General features: G+C 35.0%; 1 protein-coding gene across 1 annotated transcript in view; it reads right to left on the reverse strand.

The window, feature by feature from the left end:
• Nucleotides 1-13,523, reverse strand: part of LOC150085530 (gamma-aminobutyric acid receptor subunit beta-like) — a 54,166-nt gene extending 40,643 nt beyond the window's left edge. The window contains exons 1-2 of the mRNA XM_090373315.1: nt 13,397-13,523; nt 13,150-13,253 (exon numbers count right to left, since the gene is read on the reverse strand). Of these exons, the coding sequence (XP_090229441.1) occupies nt 13,150-13,253; nt 13,397-13,452 (160 nt within the window). The 5' untranslated portion in view covers nt 13,453-13,523. The remainder of the gene's footprint in view (nt 1-13,149; nt 13,254-13,396) is intronic.
• Between the last annotated feature and the right edge of the window lie 3,033 nt (nt 13,524-16,556).

The raw sequence follows: 16,556 nt of genomic DNA on the forward strand, positions 1-16,556 counted from the left end.
ACAAAATCCGACTTTCTAGAAGATAAAATAGGTCACCCTCGCCAGAGACCGAGTAACTCGGCCAAGTTTGAATAAAACTGGCAGAGTTGGTCTGTCTAGGCTTTTTATATTTTCGTAATAACCTCGTCCTTTTCCATTCTCAGTAGTTTTAAAGTTGTGGAAATATCTTGTTTTTTTTGCAATTTCTTAACATCATTCCAATGTGGAAATAATATTTTCTTTGACCATGCACTGACAGAAAGCGAAATCAAAGTCCTACACGAAAACGACTCTGCAAATAACAACTCGGTAGTGGTACACAGATTGCGCAGTAGGCTGGTAGGTTGCAAGGCACAACCAGTTTCGTTAGTAGAGTTAACCTTCCACGTCAAGATTTTTCGATGGAGCAATGAACGAATATCAACTAAATAAATAAATAAAATAAAAATAGGCAACACATGCCTATTAAATATTAAAAACTGTTTATGATGGTGAAACGTTAAATCGTGTTGTTGAGTGGTATAAGCAGTTCAAAGACGGACATGAAGATGTTTGCGATGACCCAAAAAGTGTGACCCGTCAACCTCTCGAAATGAGAACAGAGTTGCAAAATTTCGGGGGAATTGTGACAAGATATCGTCGTGTGACCTTCAGAATGATGGCTGATGAGTTGAATATGAACAAGGAATCTATTCGTCAAATTCTGCATGAATATTTAAGAAAAGGAAGGTCTGTGCAATATTTGTGCCTCATGGATGAGCAGAAACAACGAAGAGTGTCATCATGCAAAGATTTCGCCCAGACCTGTGAAGACAATCCTAACTTCCTCCATCGTATTGCCATTGTACAAGAATATTGGGTGTTTCAGTACTACGCACAGAAGAAGCAACAGAACATGCAGTGGGCTTCCAAATCATCACCAAGGATCCAAAGTTTTCGTTTACATAAGTCCAGGATCAAGACGATGCTAATCATGTTTTTCGACAAATGCAGTATGATTCTCAAAGAATTTCTACCTGAAGGGGGGAGAGAGTCGATGCGACCTTCTATATATAGATACTTCAAAGACTTGAATCACATTTCCCAGTTGAGGCCATGATTTAGAAAGAAAGGTAGCTGGTCCTCTTTTCACAACAGTGCCCCCGCACATTTCGCATTTGTTTTGAAGATATTTCGGACAAAGCATGGCGTTATACACATCAACTATTCAGCCTACTCTCCCGGCCCATCACCAGCAGACTTCTTCCTCTTTTCCAAGGTGAATACAGCCCTAAAGGAGAGAGATTTCAGTAGGTTAAGTACATAAAGAAAAATGTAAGCGCCAAACTGAATATCACCTCTTTGGACGCCTTCGCTGGCACTTTTCAAAAACTTTTAGAAAGATGTAATAAGTGTATTCAATCTGGTGGTAATTACTTTGAATAAAAATGAAACCATTTTAAGCTCCCCCAATTTGGGTTCTTTTTATTGCACAAATCCGGGAACGTTATTTCCATACGTCAACTCGTGAAGGTATTCACAATATGAGATATAACTTAAAACGATGACGTTTTGCTAACATTCTGTTAATTCGATTTGGCTATGTATTATTGATGCTTTCGCACTATACTTATACATAGTCTAGACTTTTCCATAGCTTGAGGCTTACGCCCTAAACGCTTTATAATTCCATACGTCATTTGTTTCTTTTCTTTATGTTACAAGATGCTGTCCACCTTTTTTTGATATTAGATAACTAAACCAAAATGACAACCCTACTTGAAACGTGGACAAATAATGAAATGCTATTTCTGCATGGACAAATCCCATAGAAATTCATCAGAAGTTGAGCTTTGTATAATCGAACAATTAAGTCAAAGAAACTTGTTTCTTTGACTTAACTGTTCTTGAAGATCATAAGAGGAGGTGTGTGAGCAAGATTTTACTGGTTAGTACGATATGCACCAACTATTGACAATGCACCAACTATTGACAATGCACCAACATATTCGAAAGATGTGCTTCTAGTGCAATTTGAATATCTCCCCCTGTGGAGCCATAAAAATATCAACATTCGTTTTTATAGTCAGTCCTTTCCATCTCTAAATGCAATGACTATGTAATATTTTAAGAGATACAAGGCACGGTTTTATCACATAACTGTAGAATTTTTAACATCAAATTTGATTTGCGAAATGGTAATCGTGCACACGTGGTAGAAACCAATGTATAAAAGCCAAAGAGAATAACTAAAACCAATATGTAATATTGATACTCTTGTTTCAGGAACACAAACTTGATGTCAACATTTTAGAAAAGGGAAGTTTTGTTATAATTAAAATACGCGAAAAAAAAATAAAGCTGGTGGTGTCATTTTACGCTAGCAATAATTTGAATTGTTCTTATCATTTTATGTCCAAATTAGACTAAAATACAACGCCGATATACAATTCAGTCCCAGTCTCCCTACCTATAGAATTCCTTACTTTCACTGGTTCATTTCCGTTAGTCCAACAAGAGCTCTTTCCAACCTTCCATCGGTATTTCATTACCTCACTTTCTGCCCAAAGTTGGCAAAGTGCTTTGGTTCAATAATCGACATTCGAATGAATGCTGAGTTTGCACTGAGAAACGCTTTTACAAAAGACGTATCTCATAACGGGTGAGAGAAAGTTTTAAGATAGTTTTCTTTCATACACAAAACTGTGAGCAGCAGATAACAGTTTTGATTTTAAATGTCTCGTTAATGATCTCATTTTGCCTTTTCCGGTAATATCGATGGTCTAATGACGAGTGAAACATTTCGCTGCTCACCGAACTTGCAACTGAAATCAATAACCACAAAATGTTCCCAAACTCTGAATTGAAATTTGCGATTTTTTTCACGATATTTCGGAAGTTATTATTATTGAGATGAAAGCCATATTGATCGTCACAATGAATTCTTCTCCAGGAACACCTTGATATGGATGCGGACTAAGATACTGTTATACATGTTAGTACGAGGGCGTGTGTAATCTTCTTCTAAAAATTCGAAATGATGGATTAAAATAAAATTACACGTGCCATCCTAAATGTGGATCAGACATCCCTCGGAGAGATTCAAGCGCGCATGCATGATAAGAACCATGCTTCAGTAAGTGGCAATGTCGCTAGAACAAGATTCGAACAAAATAAATAAAAAATATAACCGAGAATAAATTCTAAATTTAAGATAAACTATGCAAATTGCGTACAACTAAATCTCAAATTTACACGAAGTATTAAAATAGTAACTTTAAAAATCGTATCTTTCAACGATTCCTTGTTATAAAATTTGAATTTAATTTTATAACAAGGAATCGTTGAAACAGGAAATTAAATCTTCAGAAAAGTTACACTTTGTCTTCGTAATTGAAGAATGCGAAAATGTAATTTAATAAAATAAAATGATTAACTCTTCTAATGAGCTGCTAACCCAGGTTTAGAATTTTTCGGGTGTTGTAATGAATTTATAAACGTGTACTAAACAGGGAATCGGAATACGTTATGGTCGAATTTTTGGCCTGTGGCTTAAAGCAACAGTAAAAATTTTGCATCATAGGCATCTTTCTTCCGAGGTGTACCAACTGGGGTTTTTGGCTGCCTTTGCCTTTGCCTCGTTAGCCTCCTACCATTTTAATTACCGATAACTGAAGTTATTGATAAATCTATTAATATGTGCCGTTAGGTCAATGGTATCATTTTTCCATACTGATTCATTTGAAAAGCCATTAACCTCTTTAATCTTGAAATGGCTTTGTACTTTGCTCATCTGGTATACAGTGTTTTTTTTTTTCAAATTGAAAAAGATTTCGCCCTTCAAAAAATACCAAATATTTTTAAGAAATACAGACCATGTGAACTGAAGATTTTTGTTGTTTTCAGGCTCCACTCGATTCATTAAAAAAATTTTAGAAGTTTGAATCGTGATAACTTTTAACAACGTGAGCCTTCATGATTACCAATGACGTCCATTCAATTTAATGCATAATTTCATCACTGCAAGCTTATAGCATCGAACTGATCAATCATAACTGGCAGTGATGTATCTGGAAAGGAGAATTTTGAGCTGAAAACAGCATTTTAAGATTCGTCTGGTTGTGTACTTCGATATAGCCAATGATGCCACTGCATTGTGAATAAAAAAATAGTGAATTCAGTGGGTTAAGTTCACTTTTGTATCGTTATAAATGCTTACTGTGAATGGCAAAATCGTGTCAGACACTAGCAGAATCGCCCAACATGAAACCAGATATTCATGCCTTCTGTAATCGATTAAAATTCTCTATGGATTAATCACACGTACAGTTTCCGAATTAAATTCTTTACATGAATATCTGAGAGAGTGACATCAGTTTTGGCATTAACTATTTTCCTTAAAAAAATCAAAGATTTACAATGGACACTTGATGGAAGATGGAGGAAAAGGAGTTTAATAACCAATAAAGTTTTCATTAAAAATATTCGTCCCGAGGTTACAAACCGGGGTTTGCTCGATAAGGCTACCCCAGTTTGTAACCTCGGGATGAATTTAAGAGTAATTTTAAACATTTAAAATTCTCACATTAACAATTCCAAAAGGGTTGATCGAAAAACTTACTTTTAGATAAGATTTGGTAAATATCATATGGAAGACATGAAAATTGTGGAGGGAAGGGAGGGAAAGAAAGAGTATCGAGCTAGGAAGGAAAGACGTTTTTCATATCGAAAAATCTACAACGTTAAAATCATTTGATTTGAGTCTCTCTGGCATACCAGCATGCAGTTTTCCACATATCTGAAGATATTCTTCAGCGCGCATGAAGGAATTTAATTTCTTAGATTCCTATAGGAACTTCGAGTATCGAGAGAACAATTACAGGTTTCTGTCTCCACATTATATTTAATTTTTCCTTCTCAGTATCAACATGAGTACAGAAAAAGAGCACTGCACCACTCTTCTTAATAAGTACTTATTATCTGATTACCACATAAACATTCTTTCATTTTCAACAAGATCGTATTATTTAGCCCTTGTTTGCAATAAAATTAAGAAACCTTATAAGCATAACTTAATTTTATGGGCTTTGTTTCATGTTAATCCTTATTTCTGAGTTGTGACGGCTTTTAACACATTATAATTTAATTTCATTGAAGAAAATGCATTCAAACATCCTCTCAGCTTCAATTTCAGACAGTTGAAAACCTAAATTGAACTGGCCGAGAAATAGGTCAAGTATTTAACCTATTTCTCAGTCAGTTCAATGTTCATCGTAACTTGTTCATTTGTATGAACATTGTTCATACAAATGTTCATTGTAATCCAGAAATATTTAGGCATTTAGAACGCCTCCACCCCTACATTACAGAGAGAGAGACTTTCTTTTAATGACAACAGAGGAGATAATCTATAATTCCAAATAATAGCAGAGACTAGAAATTCTTCAGGAAGATAGAATGAAGCAATTGAAGATGTCCGAAAAAGAGAAAATGGCTTGGGAAGAGGCAGATGTAGCAGACAAAAGGATTTCTATTTTTAAAGTGTTCTGCACTCTAGTAACTAGCACAGTGGTTAGGATAGCTATCCTTCCACACCGTGTGAAAAAGGAGTTGAGTTTTTATCACGTTCTAGAAGGGAGGAAGGAACATTTGAAATTTTTTATTTGGCCAAGTTAGTTGGTCTTCGTTTCATCAACGAAAACGAAAAACAAAACGATCTGTGAATGGTAGAAATGCGAAATGATATCAAGATACTGTGTGCTTCATGGATTATGAAAAAGCATTTGCCAATGTATAAGTCAAACTCATAATACAATGCTTAAGGAAAATGAGAATAAATGGAAGAGGTATTAGGATTATTTCTGATCTCTACTGGAATCGAAGTGCTGCCATATGAATGGAAAACGCAACCTCAGCTAAATTCAGTGAAGAAAATAAAGTCGGACAAAGATGCGTAGTGTCATCGGTCGGAAATGACATTGACAGAGATTGAAAGGATGAAGAGGAATAAATATAAATAGTACCTTCTTGCGTGCAAATGATGTTGCATTATTGCTGGCAACGAACAATTATAGAAAATGAGGAATACTCTAAATCGGAAAGGAATGGCAGTCAGGTTGTCCTTATAAATGTTAACAAAAGCATAGCAGAAGAAAACACAAGACACGAATTATTATATACGGGGAAGAAAACTGACAAATAAAACAGTTTCAATGCTTAAGATTACTCGTAACAGAAGATGGAGGAAGCAAGAAGAGCTAAGCCATTATTTTACAATATATTGAGCACAAGGGAACTTAAACAAATTAAGTAGATGGATCAAATAAATGCTTCATTTGGACCTCGTTAATCCGTGGGGCTGGGATATACATAGTAAGAAAAATATTCTGTTGTAGGCTTTTAGGAGCATCAGAGACTAAGCCCATATTTGTCGTGTTATTGTCTGTGAATTATGCGTTCTGTGATCGATTTTATGTTTGCTGGACGAAAAAAACCATGCTACCCTCGCCTGAGACTGACTAACTCAGCCATGTTGTGAAAAAGGCCCATTAAATCTCTATCTTGGGAGTTTTTTCTTGAGTTACCTATAGAACAAAGCTTAAAACCACATGGACACAGATACAGATTCTATACAAAGGAGTGCTTTCAAGGTGATGACAAATAGAAAAAAAAGAAGCCTTGTTAAAAATTATGAACATTGAAATCTGAACTGATGAAGGAACAAAATAAAATTGAGCGAAAAGCAGGAATTAATTGTGATAGAATTGAACAAAAGTTCTCGTACTTGTGGCATGTAATAAGAGAATATAACTGCGCACAAAACAGAATAAAAAGGGAGAAAGATGATGACCAACACAATATGCAGATTTTAAAAAATGCGAAAATTGGTTAAATATATATTAAAATAAACTTATAAGAAGAGCCTGTAAGAGAGGGAAGAGTAAGGAATCTTGGAGGTCAATTTCCTAAACGAAAATGAGCACCTAATAATGATGACTTTTGGAAGAAACCCCTGGAATAATTTTTTAATTATTATTTGTGTACACTTGTTTTAAAGAATAAAATTTTATACTACACAAAACTAGTCTGACTGATCATTCCAAAGGAGCAAGTGTATTGCGTATGAACATTACAAATCCATCCTGATTTTTGTTCTTTTTGAGCATGCCTTGGATGCAGTAGAAAGACATTTCACCTTATTTCCACATGGGCCCATCCGTGGCAGTTTATTTGGCACACTACATCGCCATCTGCCTCGTTTAGAGATTAGAGTAAGGGTAATATTATATGAGAAGCAAACGGTTTCAGAGAATACACCGAGATGTTATTTGACGCGTATTCTACTCATGACTACACCTGTAATACATCCTTCCTCCAGGACATAATGGAAATTACATTTTATATACAGGTTTTAGAAAATCGGAGTTTATCTACCACTTGGTATTTTAGAATTTACTCTCACGTGCATAGATGGTATATCGTGAAGATCTGAAAGCGTTTACTTCTCTTTGAATCGCCGTGTACGTTTTCTCAAAATAAGCAGAAAGTCTAAAACCGTACTGCGTTTTTTTATTTTTCTTACTGTTAATCATTCGATTCTTTCCATATTTAATGCACGAAATATAATATGACAATGCCGATGATATAAAGTATTTTGTTGTCCCTAAGAGCTTTTGTGTCCGACGTCAATATGCGTGCCAACTCCAGTCATACTTATTTACAATCCAATTACATTCATACTTATCTAAAATAGTTTTATGGATAAACTCTGACAAGTCAGCACAACTGGCCATTACTAATAAGAAGATAAAGAATCGAATGCAATTATTTATTAATGGAGCACAGGTTAAGAAAGTCAGCTTGTACACTGACCTCGGAGTGGTGCGGTAGTAGGGCCTCACCTTTCAAAGGCACCTTCAAAACATCAGAAAGCAAAATGTTTTTTTTTTTTTTCTGATGTTTCAGTGATGATTCAGATTCGTAACTAACAACCAGTGACTCAATACATCCAAAAATCTAACCTTCCCGTTTCCTTATATGCTTCAAGAATTTGGTCCTCTGCCCCCAAATACCTATTTAGGTATTTCTCGGTCTAGTGTACCATGTGCTCCGGTGGTTGAATAGATTGCCGGGAAGTCCTTTATGATATCAAAAGGCATATTATATGCAAACTTCAACGTAGCCTCGTGGATTCAAATGGTCACCTTACGTAACATCGACGTTCTTGCACAACTTCTGACTGGGAGATTGGATATCCATCAAATTGAGAACCTTGTTTTGGTCAAGCCACGTCCTGAAGCCAGGCTTAACTCTCCCCATAGTCTTCGTAGTGTTCTCCCTAACACAGAGGGATTAAGGCGGCTGTTCCCTACTAATACTCTGGAAGTTTTTAGAGATCTCAAAATCGTCCCGAATAGGTACTGCCAAGACAAAACCTACAGGAATCTAATTGCATCTGAAATGTATACCAAACTACAAAATTTAATGAGGAATCAGGAACAAAAAGTAATTATAAGAATACGCTAAAAGGCCTATAAACTCTGAGTGAATCTGTATAGAACATTGATAAAGGCACTTAAGGTGTCTTAAAAGACAGGAAATACTCTGAAACAGATTTATTTTGTGATTCAATTAACAGTATAAATGATTGTTTCCATGGGCCCAATAAATGAGCTCAATAATTTTCAATTATTGAGCTCATTTATTTATTTTTTTTATTATTTTATGTTACTACCTGATAAGGTTTATTGATGGATGCATGGGCCACCCTTCTTAGATAATTTCTGTACAAGGGTGTTTGATCAACGGGTAATAATAATGAAAGCCATTAAAGACGTGTATGTTTTTTTTTTTTAACTTTTAAGAAGCGTAGTGGTGAATGCTATTTTAATTTTTAAAATAATTTATGATTAAAAAAATAAATAAATAATGGTACAAGTTTAACACAAAGGAACTGAACAATATAATATACCTTTAAATTAATTTCTGCGACACTGTATATATTTGCAATGGAGGTTTGCTTAACCACCGTTTATAATACTTGGAACATCAAGTATCCATTCTCTTCTGCTATCTTTTGGGAAATATCGACATAATATAAAGGACAGCTCCATCTCCTATCGGATTTCTCAATACCCGTAGGCTTTGTGTTTTATTATATTTCTATAAGTAGGGTTATTTCTGGGAGAGCGAAGAGTCCAAGCAATTGGGCCTTCTCTATCAATCAGGACTTCGGAACGTTTGTAGCGAGGGGTTCGACTTTTTGCTATAAAAAAACGACCTTCAAGTTGAGAAACCCAACCAGGTCAAGCATCATAAATTATGCTTTTATATCTTCCTGTCGTTTCTAATATATATTTATTTATTTATATTCTCTAGGCCATATTTAGCGCAGAACGAGTTCTTTCCCTTATTTATTTTAAGCTGTGCAATTTCCTTTAAATCTTATATTGCTTCTGCTTATTTTGTGAGCAAAAAATTCTCCAGCGGAAGACTATTAAGAATTTATTAGCCTTTTTAATGAATAGGAACGAAATTTGTGTACGAAAGCATACGACGCCTCTATGTCCTACCCTTTTTTCTTAGCCTCATCACCAAGTACCTCATTCCATTTCTTTCATTAACTGGCACGAACGTCATCCTTTATCAGTTGAAATTTTGCCCGTCAGTAATTTACAATGATTGCAAATCTATTGATGCTTCAAAGGTTGATTGATGTTCCATGTGTGGGTAGTGTGCCTAAAGTTCGGATTACATCTAAATATTATTTAGACGATTTCTGCAATCATTCTCAAAAGAATTTAAACGGAGTTGGAATTGGATAATTAACGAAGTATTGTACATGGTTGCTAACGTATTCTAAGAAGACCTTATTACTGTTGGAGTAATGACAAAAAAAGTTACCATTTTGATGTGAAGTATGTCGTAGTAATTGGCATTCCGTTTAACAAATAATATTCATTAACAGTTATATAAAACTTCACTAGAGGTTGAGTTTGAGCAAAAGCAAACTAGGCCATAAAGCATGCTTGCTTTCAACTAGCGTTTTGAAATCTTGTTTTGTTTAAGTGGTAAAAATGCAAATTTTCTGCCGAAAAGAGTTTTTCTTATAAACCCTACTTATAATATCTTTTATTTCTTTTTTCCTACTGGTACTATAAACCTTGCCTCGACATGTCTTTGTCGAATAGATATTTACTTTCTAGCTGAAGTATCGGTACTTAACTGAATGCAACTACTTGCGGTGTAGGCCTCGCAGCTAGTTCCAAGGAAATTTCTGTTCTCTCAAATTTTCTAATATATAGGTTGTTAAATAAAAACTGGATAAAGACAAGGAAATCTTCATAACTCTCAAAGCACACGTTTCAATAAGGGATGTTGGTATCAGAGAGGCGGTTGTTACTCAAAGCTCTATAGTCCAAACAGTCCATGTCTTTTGACCAAGTTAAACTTCTTGGTCAAAATACATGGACCCTTGGGATAGAGAGCCTCAGTAAATGTATCTCGAAGGAACGCTGATCGTTTTTGGCACCATGCCGAGCAAAATCGACTAATTACTATTTAAATATCGGATGAGACGTTACAGGCTCATGGCCATCCAAAAAACTGTTTTGATCCGATTTCTTACGCTAGTTGTGCAAAGATATTCTCATTTCCCTAAAACCTTTTTTCCTAAGCCAGTAGATTTCGGATAATTTGTTTAGTTTTGCAACGAAAATTTGGATTAAAGTGCTTTTCTGATTTTGAAACTCATGCTGGACTGTGTTTGTACTTTTTCTAATATCCGTGGTCTTATGAGAAGACACAACTGTTGCTCAGTTCACATGATGTCGAGACTTTCTCCATTTTTTATTGGAACATATTATAATATTCGCTTTAATACGAACTTGGTTCCTTTCAGAAATGGACGAATTTTAAACTTTCATGTCCACTCCTTTAACTGAATGAATATCTAAAAATTTAAATCCATGTGACATTAAAAACCAACCAATAGTGAGACTTTTCTATATAATTGGTTGAATACCGTTCATAAAACTGAAACTAATTCAGTTTATTGAATTAACTGAATTTGAAAATTAGGCACTGGGACACATTCAGTAATTTATGATATAGAGGTGAACCTATTACCCATCTTTACGAAATTTACTTAGAAAAATAGAAACTAAGTGCGCAAATATTTATAGATAATCCAGTATTACAATAAGAAGGCAAGTTTTGATGTATCTAAATTGTATATCAGGAAAATAATCAAGAAATTACACAAAATTCTGTTGATAATATTCTTTCATCTTGGTCAGAAGATGATCTCCGTAGAAATTGATAACACTCCCACTCGAAACCCATTTCAATGAGTATCCGCAAAATATTCTCTATGTACAAGTCCAACGATGATAGTTGTATTAATATATGCCGCAGTTCATAACGTGATGAAGCTTTATACTTATTGTAGTGGCACTTAACCACGAAACTGGCTTTAATACATGTTAGAGTGGTCCATGGTTCAAGCCTGCATGACTGCGAAATACGGTTAACGATTGTAATCATTGTCGAAATGATTAATTGTAAACTCCTCTATCGATCATGCCGAAGTATAAACAGAGCATTTTTTAGATAGACTGCAATATCCCAGCTCACCCCCAGTATATGACACTTTTACCATTTTTCTCACCAGATCCATCTTTGGTAGTCCTGGTGTCATATTTCATTATTATACAACGTTCACTCCATTCCTACGCTCGTTGTATTTTCTTTGTAATAACAAATAACTGAGCATTATTCTCCTATCTTCAACATTCCCTCATTGCATCATTCGTAGTCTTATATTTGCGTATTATGTAGACTTTCTCAAATCCAGAATACGCCTTCCATAGTTTGAATCTGTTCCAACGAACCAGTCAGTTCATTCTTTCTCTCACATACAAACGGTCGTCTGTGCAACCTTCTCATTATAAAAGCCTGAACATACACCCCTTCATGTTTATGCACATAAACCTATTCATATATAGCCATAAAATCTTCTCTTTTATATTCCTCTCATCCATTCAATTCTACAATACTCCTTTCAATCTCTTATAAAGAGAATCCCCAAAAATATGAATAACAGTAAAGTATAAGCAACGTATCAGTTAGTATTAGCAAATCATCAGCTTGTTAGTTGCTATTTTCCACAATTTCCCCATTAACTTTATATTAAGAATTTCGTTCTAAGCTCCTCTCTAAGAAGTAACCCTGAAATATTTAAAACTTCAGCTTGTTTCAAATCTAAGCTATTTCCAAGAAGTTTATCTATTGATGAAGATTAATGGACATATTGCTGATCTAAAAAATATTGTTAAATATTAACAATAATCAATAAGGTAATTTTTTCCATAAGCGTACTTTCTGGACAAATATAAGCTGCACTTATTGGAAAATTTTACAATTTTATGCGACGAACCAAAATTTTAAAATAATTCATTAAATTCCAAGAATATTTGAACCCTGAATATATAAATAATTCCAATTAGAATTCCTATTAAACTAGCATAACATCGGAGCGTTATATTTAATGTAAACTAAGATAAATAAACCAGGTCATAATTGACCACAAAGGTTGGGTAATTGTTAGTCATTCTGGTTGTTGTTGCCAAAATGATGTTGCATCATAGACAACGTATTTAATAATTCATTGTCTAGACAGGGCGGAGAAATGGTATTTTGTCAATAGAAATAAATAGTCCAATAATAAAACGTTAAAGGTATGCACCAGCCATAAAAACAAAACAGATGCGTAATTTAACCATATACGAACAGGTATGGATGTTCCATCTATTTACATTAAACTCCATGAGCACATAATAAATTCGATAAACTTCCTATTGTTTTGACCTACATAAATGGCCTTAAAACGCTTCCATATTACCAAAGACTTCTTTTTTTTTCTGCGTGTGTAATAGCGATAGTGGATACATTCCTGCGCTTGCTGCTTGGTGTACCGGTGTCTCCATATTGGAGTCGACATCGATCGGTTCCTGCTGCCGATAACAACTCGGCTAAAAGGTAGCGTCTAATTTGCCACTAGCAGCGACCTTGGTTATAATTCATACAGATATTTTATGACGTGTTTTTCTTGTTTAATTCATAAATAGATCTTTTTTTTTTACCCAATGGAAACAAACGTTGTATACAGTAACTCAAAAAATAAATTCTTACCTCCAAAATTTGGACGAAGTCGAATATCATATCCATCTAAAATATTCTTGAGGATTTCGGTAACATTATCTAGTTGGTCCCTGAACTTGGGAGTGTGACATAACCTGCAAGTGAAGAAATCGGTGAGGAAAAGCAACCCTACGTGCATTAGCTATAATAGCGATGCTAACATAAATGGACACCGTTGACTCACGGACGTCAACGACTACACTCACAAACACACAGACAGGGGAATGTCGATACTTACCCAGGTACTACGATAGCGAGAACGTACAGGAATGAGAACACAGCGTTTGATAGCATTTCTGATTTCTCTTTGCCGAAGCGTCAAGATTCTCAACTGGTGCCACATCCTCCGGAAATTCCTCGTTTAGGAAAAGAAGAAACTGTAATTCTGAGCGATACGCATGCTCAGAATGACGTCATATTCCACTAGCAGTTCTGTCCCACATTTACGGAAAAGGTAGCAGGCTAGAAATTTATCGGTTGTTTGAAACAGGTGAAAATAGCGAAGAGTGGGAAGTAGGACATTTGGAATTATTGATGGTGAATATCGAAATGGTCCAAATGGGGATAAAAGCTGTAAGATGCGAAAATTAAAATTATTTTGTAATTCTGGCGTCTTAAACGTTGCTGGACAACGAATGTAAATTTATTCCGGTTTTAAAATAGTTAAAACTGCGATGTTAATGGACATGCATGAAACTTATCAAAAATTGAATGAATTTTAAAGCTGTATTTTTGTTTCAGTTTTAGAAAATTAAGGAGCTGGAAGAGAGAATTATGATTAAGGTTCTGGAGAAATTGAGTCGATTTGGGAAATGGATTCCTGGTGATCAGATTGTTGGTGATCATATTTGTTGAAAAATAGAACTGTCAAGATTATCATTTGGATAAAAAATAAACTCACAAAAATTTCCTAATTTATTTAACAAATACACGTGGTTTTAGATTTAATCTCAATTAAGACAAATCAATTTCAAAATATAATCATTTTAAATATATCATTTGTGTGCTCTAATAATCACATGTCTGTTCTAATAATTGCTGCCTGATCCATGGTTCTCAAAATGAGAACCATGGATTAGGCAGCAATTTTTGCTCAAAATCTTCTTTTCCCATTCATTCCACTTGCCATCTTTATCGCTCTTAAAGTACTCCAAACCAGTGAAAACGTTTTGACTTTCAGCAGCATATTTTCTTAAGAGCAGAGTCATCATTTTTCTTGGTGACTTTAATGTTTAAACTCCAACTGTAGTAGTCTGAAGGTTTCCTGTTACTTTCTACTCACTTGAGTGCAGATCAATCCACAATTGAAGAAGGGCTTAGGTGTGGACTGAAAAGTTTCGCAAATAGACATCTAAGGTTAAATCTTACTGAGGTTTGTTTATAAGGCGCTGAAGGGCTGAGTAAAATGAAAGAGGAGTCTGTTGTCCCTCGCAAATGAGACAAGGACCAGAGAGAAGAAATATAATATCTCAGGGAATGTATCTCATGAAATTCACATATGGGTAAGGGGGTTGTCGTACAATGAAATAAGCTGCCTTCTAACGTGGCAGAGTCAGTGAGCATAAATTCAGAAAGGAATTGGATAGTTACATTGTAAGAATTGAAATAGTAATTGATATCTATTTTTTTGTTTTTACATTTGCCAAAAACTCATGGAATTACGGGCAGCTTAAGGGGTTTTGGTGGGATCACATCAATTGGGTGTATTGCAATTCTGTGATTGAGAGAATTTGGCGAAAGACAGTATGGTGTATAATATTTCGATGTATGTGACATCCATGAAGATGTATATGGCATCCATTAAATCCATGAAAAGGTCTTGGGAAATCAAGAGAAATTTTGATCATTTTAATGCTGCTCCAGAGCAGTGCAATAGTATCCGGGTGCCCGGTTAGTTTTGTGGCCCCCAGGATTTCTATTTGTTCGATTTTAATAAAATTTAGGAGGTCTGTTAAAAGTTTGTATTTTGGGTCTTGAAGATTCACTAAATTGCCATAGCCATCAATTTCTTTACACCAAATTGTCATATACAGAGAAATATCATTCACCAAATTGTCTCGTACACCTAATTGTGGCACAACGAATTATGATGCACCGATTTTGGGGTGAACCCGGCGAATTTCGCGGATCCACGAAAGATTACAGTTCTAAAAATTGCAGTGGTTGGAAACCAGGCACTTGTGACGGGGCCTGATTGAAGTGTTTAACGTTTTAAATGAATTGAGTAAAGTAAATTATGATGGTATCCGTACTATTTCTCGGACAATACGCATACAGAACATGCCTGCAAATTTGCTTTCCACCAGAGAATAGTCTGTTGGAACAAGCTACTGCTTGGTGTTGTGGAGTGGAAGAGCGTAGTTTGAATCGATTTAAGGAAGAACTAGACAAACTAATGGAGGGGGATGAACAGGCCAGGTGGGCAGTTTTTTTTTTTTTTTTGTTTTACCCCTGATGCTGCAAATGATGTAAGGAATCTTGCTTCCTTACATCATTTTCCGCTACTTATACTACTTCTTTCAAAATCACATTTTGGTGTTAGCTCCTCCTCTAAATATCTCTTGGTGTTTTCTTCAGGTTTTTTTGTGTAAATGTCTTTTATTTGTATTTGTGTTATTTTCTAATGTAGTGCTGGGAAGCAGATGCAGCAAACATTACCAAACAAATCAATCTGCTGCTTATCACAGAAAAAAACATTGATCACTTTAGCTGGACGCTTTTCTAATTCATCCTCACAGTAATCCAGACAAATAGTTAGCCAATCTGTAGAGGAGGAAGTAGCCCCCCCCCACTGTTAGCAATCGATGCGCCAAATATCCTTCAAATAGCACTAATAATCCAACTAAACTTCTGTTTCTCCGTGGCCATCTTGGAAAACTTTGTTCACAAACAATTCTTAATTGGCTACTTAAATGTCATAGCCCATTTCCAAATTTTAATTATCGCTAATCCTCCTCAATGGCTTGATGGTGTTCACCAACTCAGTTACGACTGTCATTTATTTGCACGCGGTTACAATCGTTAACGCTCCGTGGCATCGACCTACAGATAGGTTGGTTTAATTACGACTGAGTCAACCGAAAAAGTTCTGTTAATTTTTCTAATCATTCAAATGTTCACACATTATTTTCATTCGTGCACTGACTTTTGCATTTGTTAAAAAGTGAAAGTTGAATCTAGTTAAAAGAAAAATTGTGGTCTGTAACATATAAAAAAAAACGGTATCTATGTCGTAATATGAATTTTAGAACACGTTTTAGTTTCATAAAATAAAATTCTATATTAATTAATTATTTTCAAACTTTTTTTCAGTTAAAATTTAAGAAGCATTCGATTTATTTATTATATATGTTTATTATTCTTTTACCGGTGTATATATGGATTTTATATTCTCTTTC

The sequence above is a fragment of the Mastigoproctus giganteus genome, chromosome 5, assembly GCF_048544385.1.
Source record: "Mastigoproctus giganteus isolate SK-2022 chromosome 5, ASM4854438v1, whole genome shotgun sequence".
NCBI classification, from domain to species: Eukaryota; Metazoa; Arthropoda; class Arachnida; order Uropygi; family Thelyphonidae; genus Mastigoproctus; species Mastigoproctus giganteus.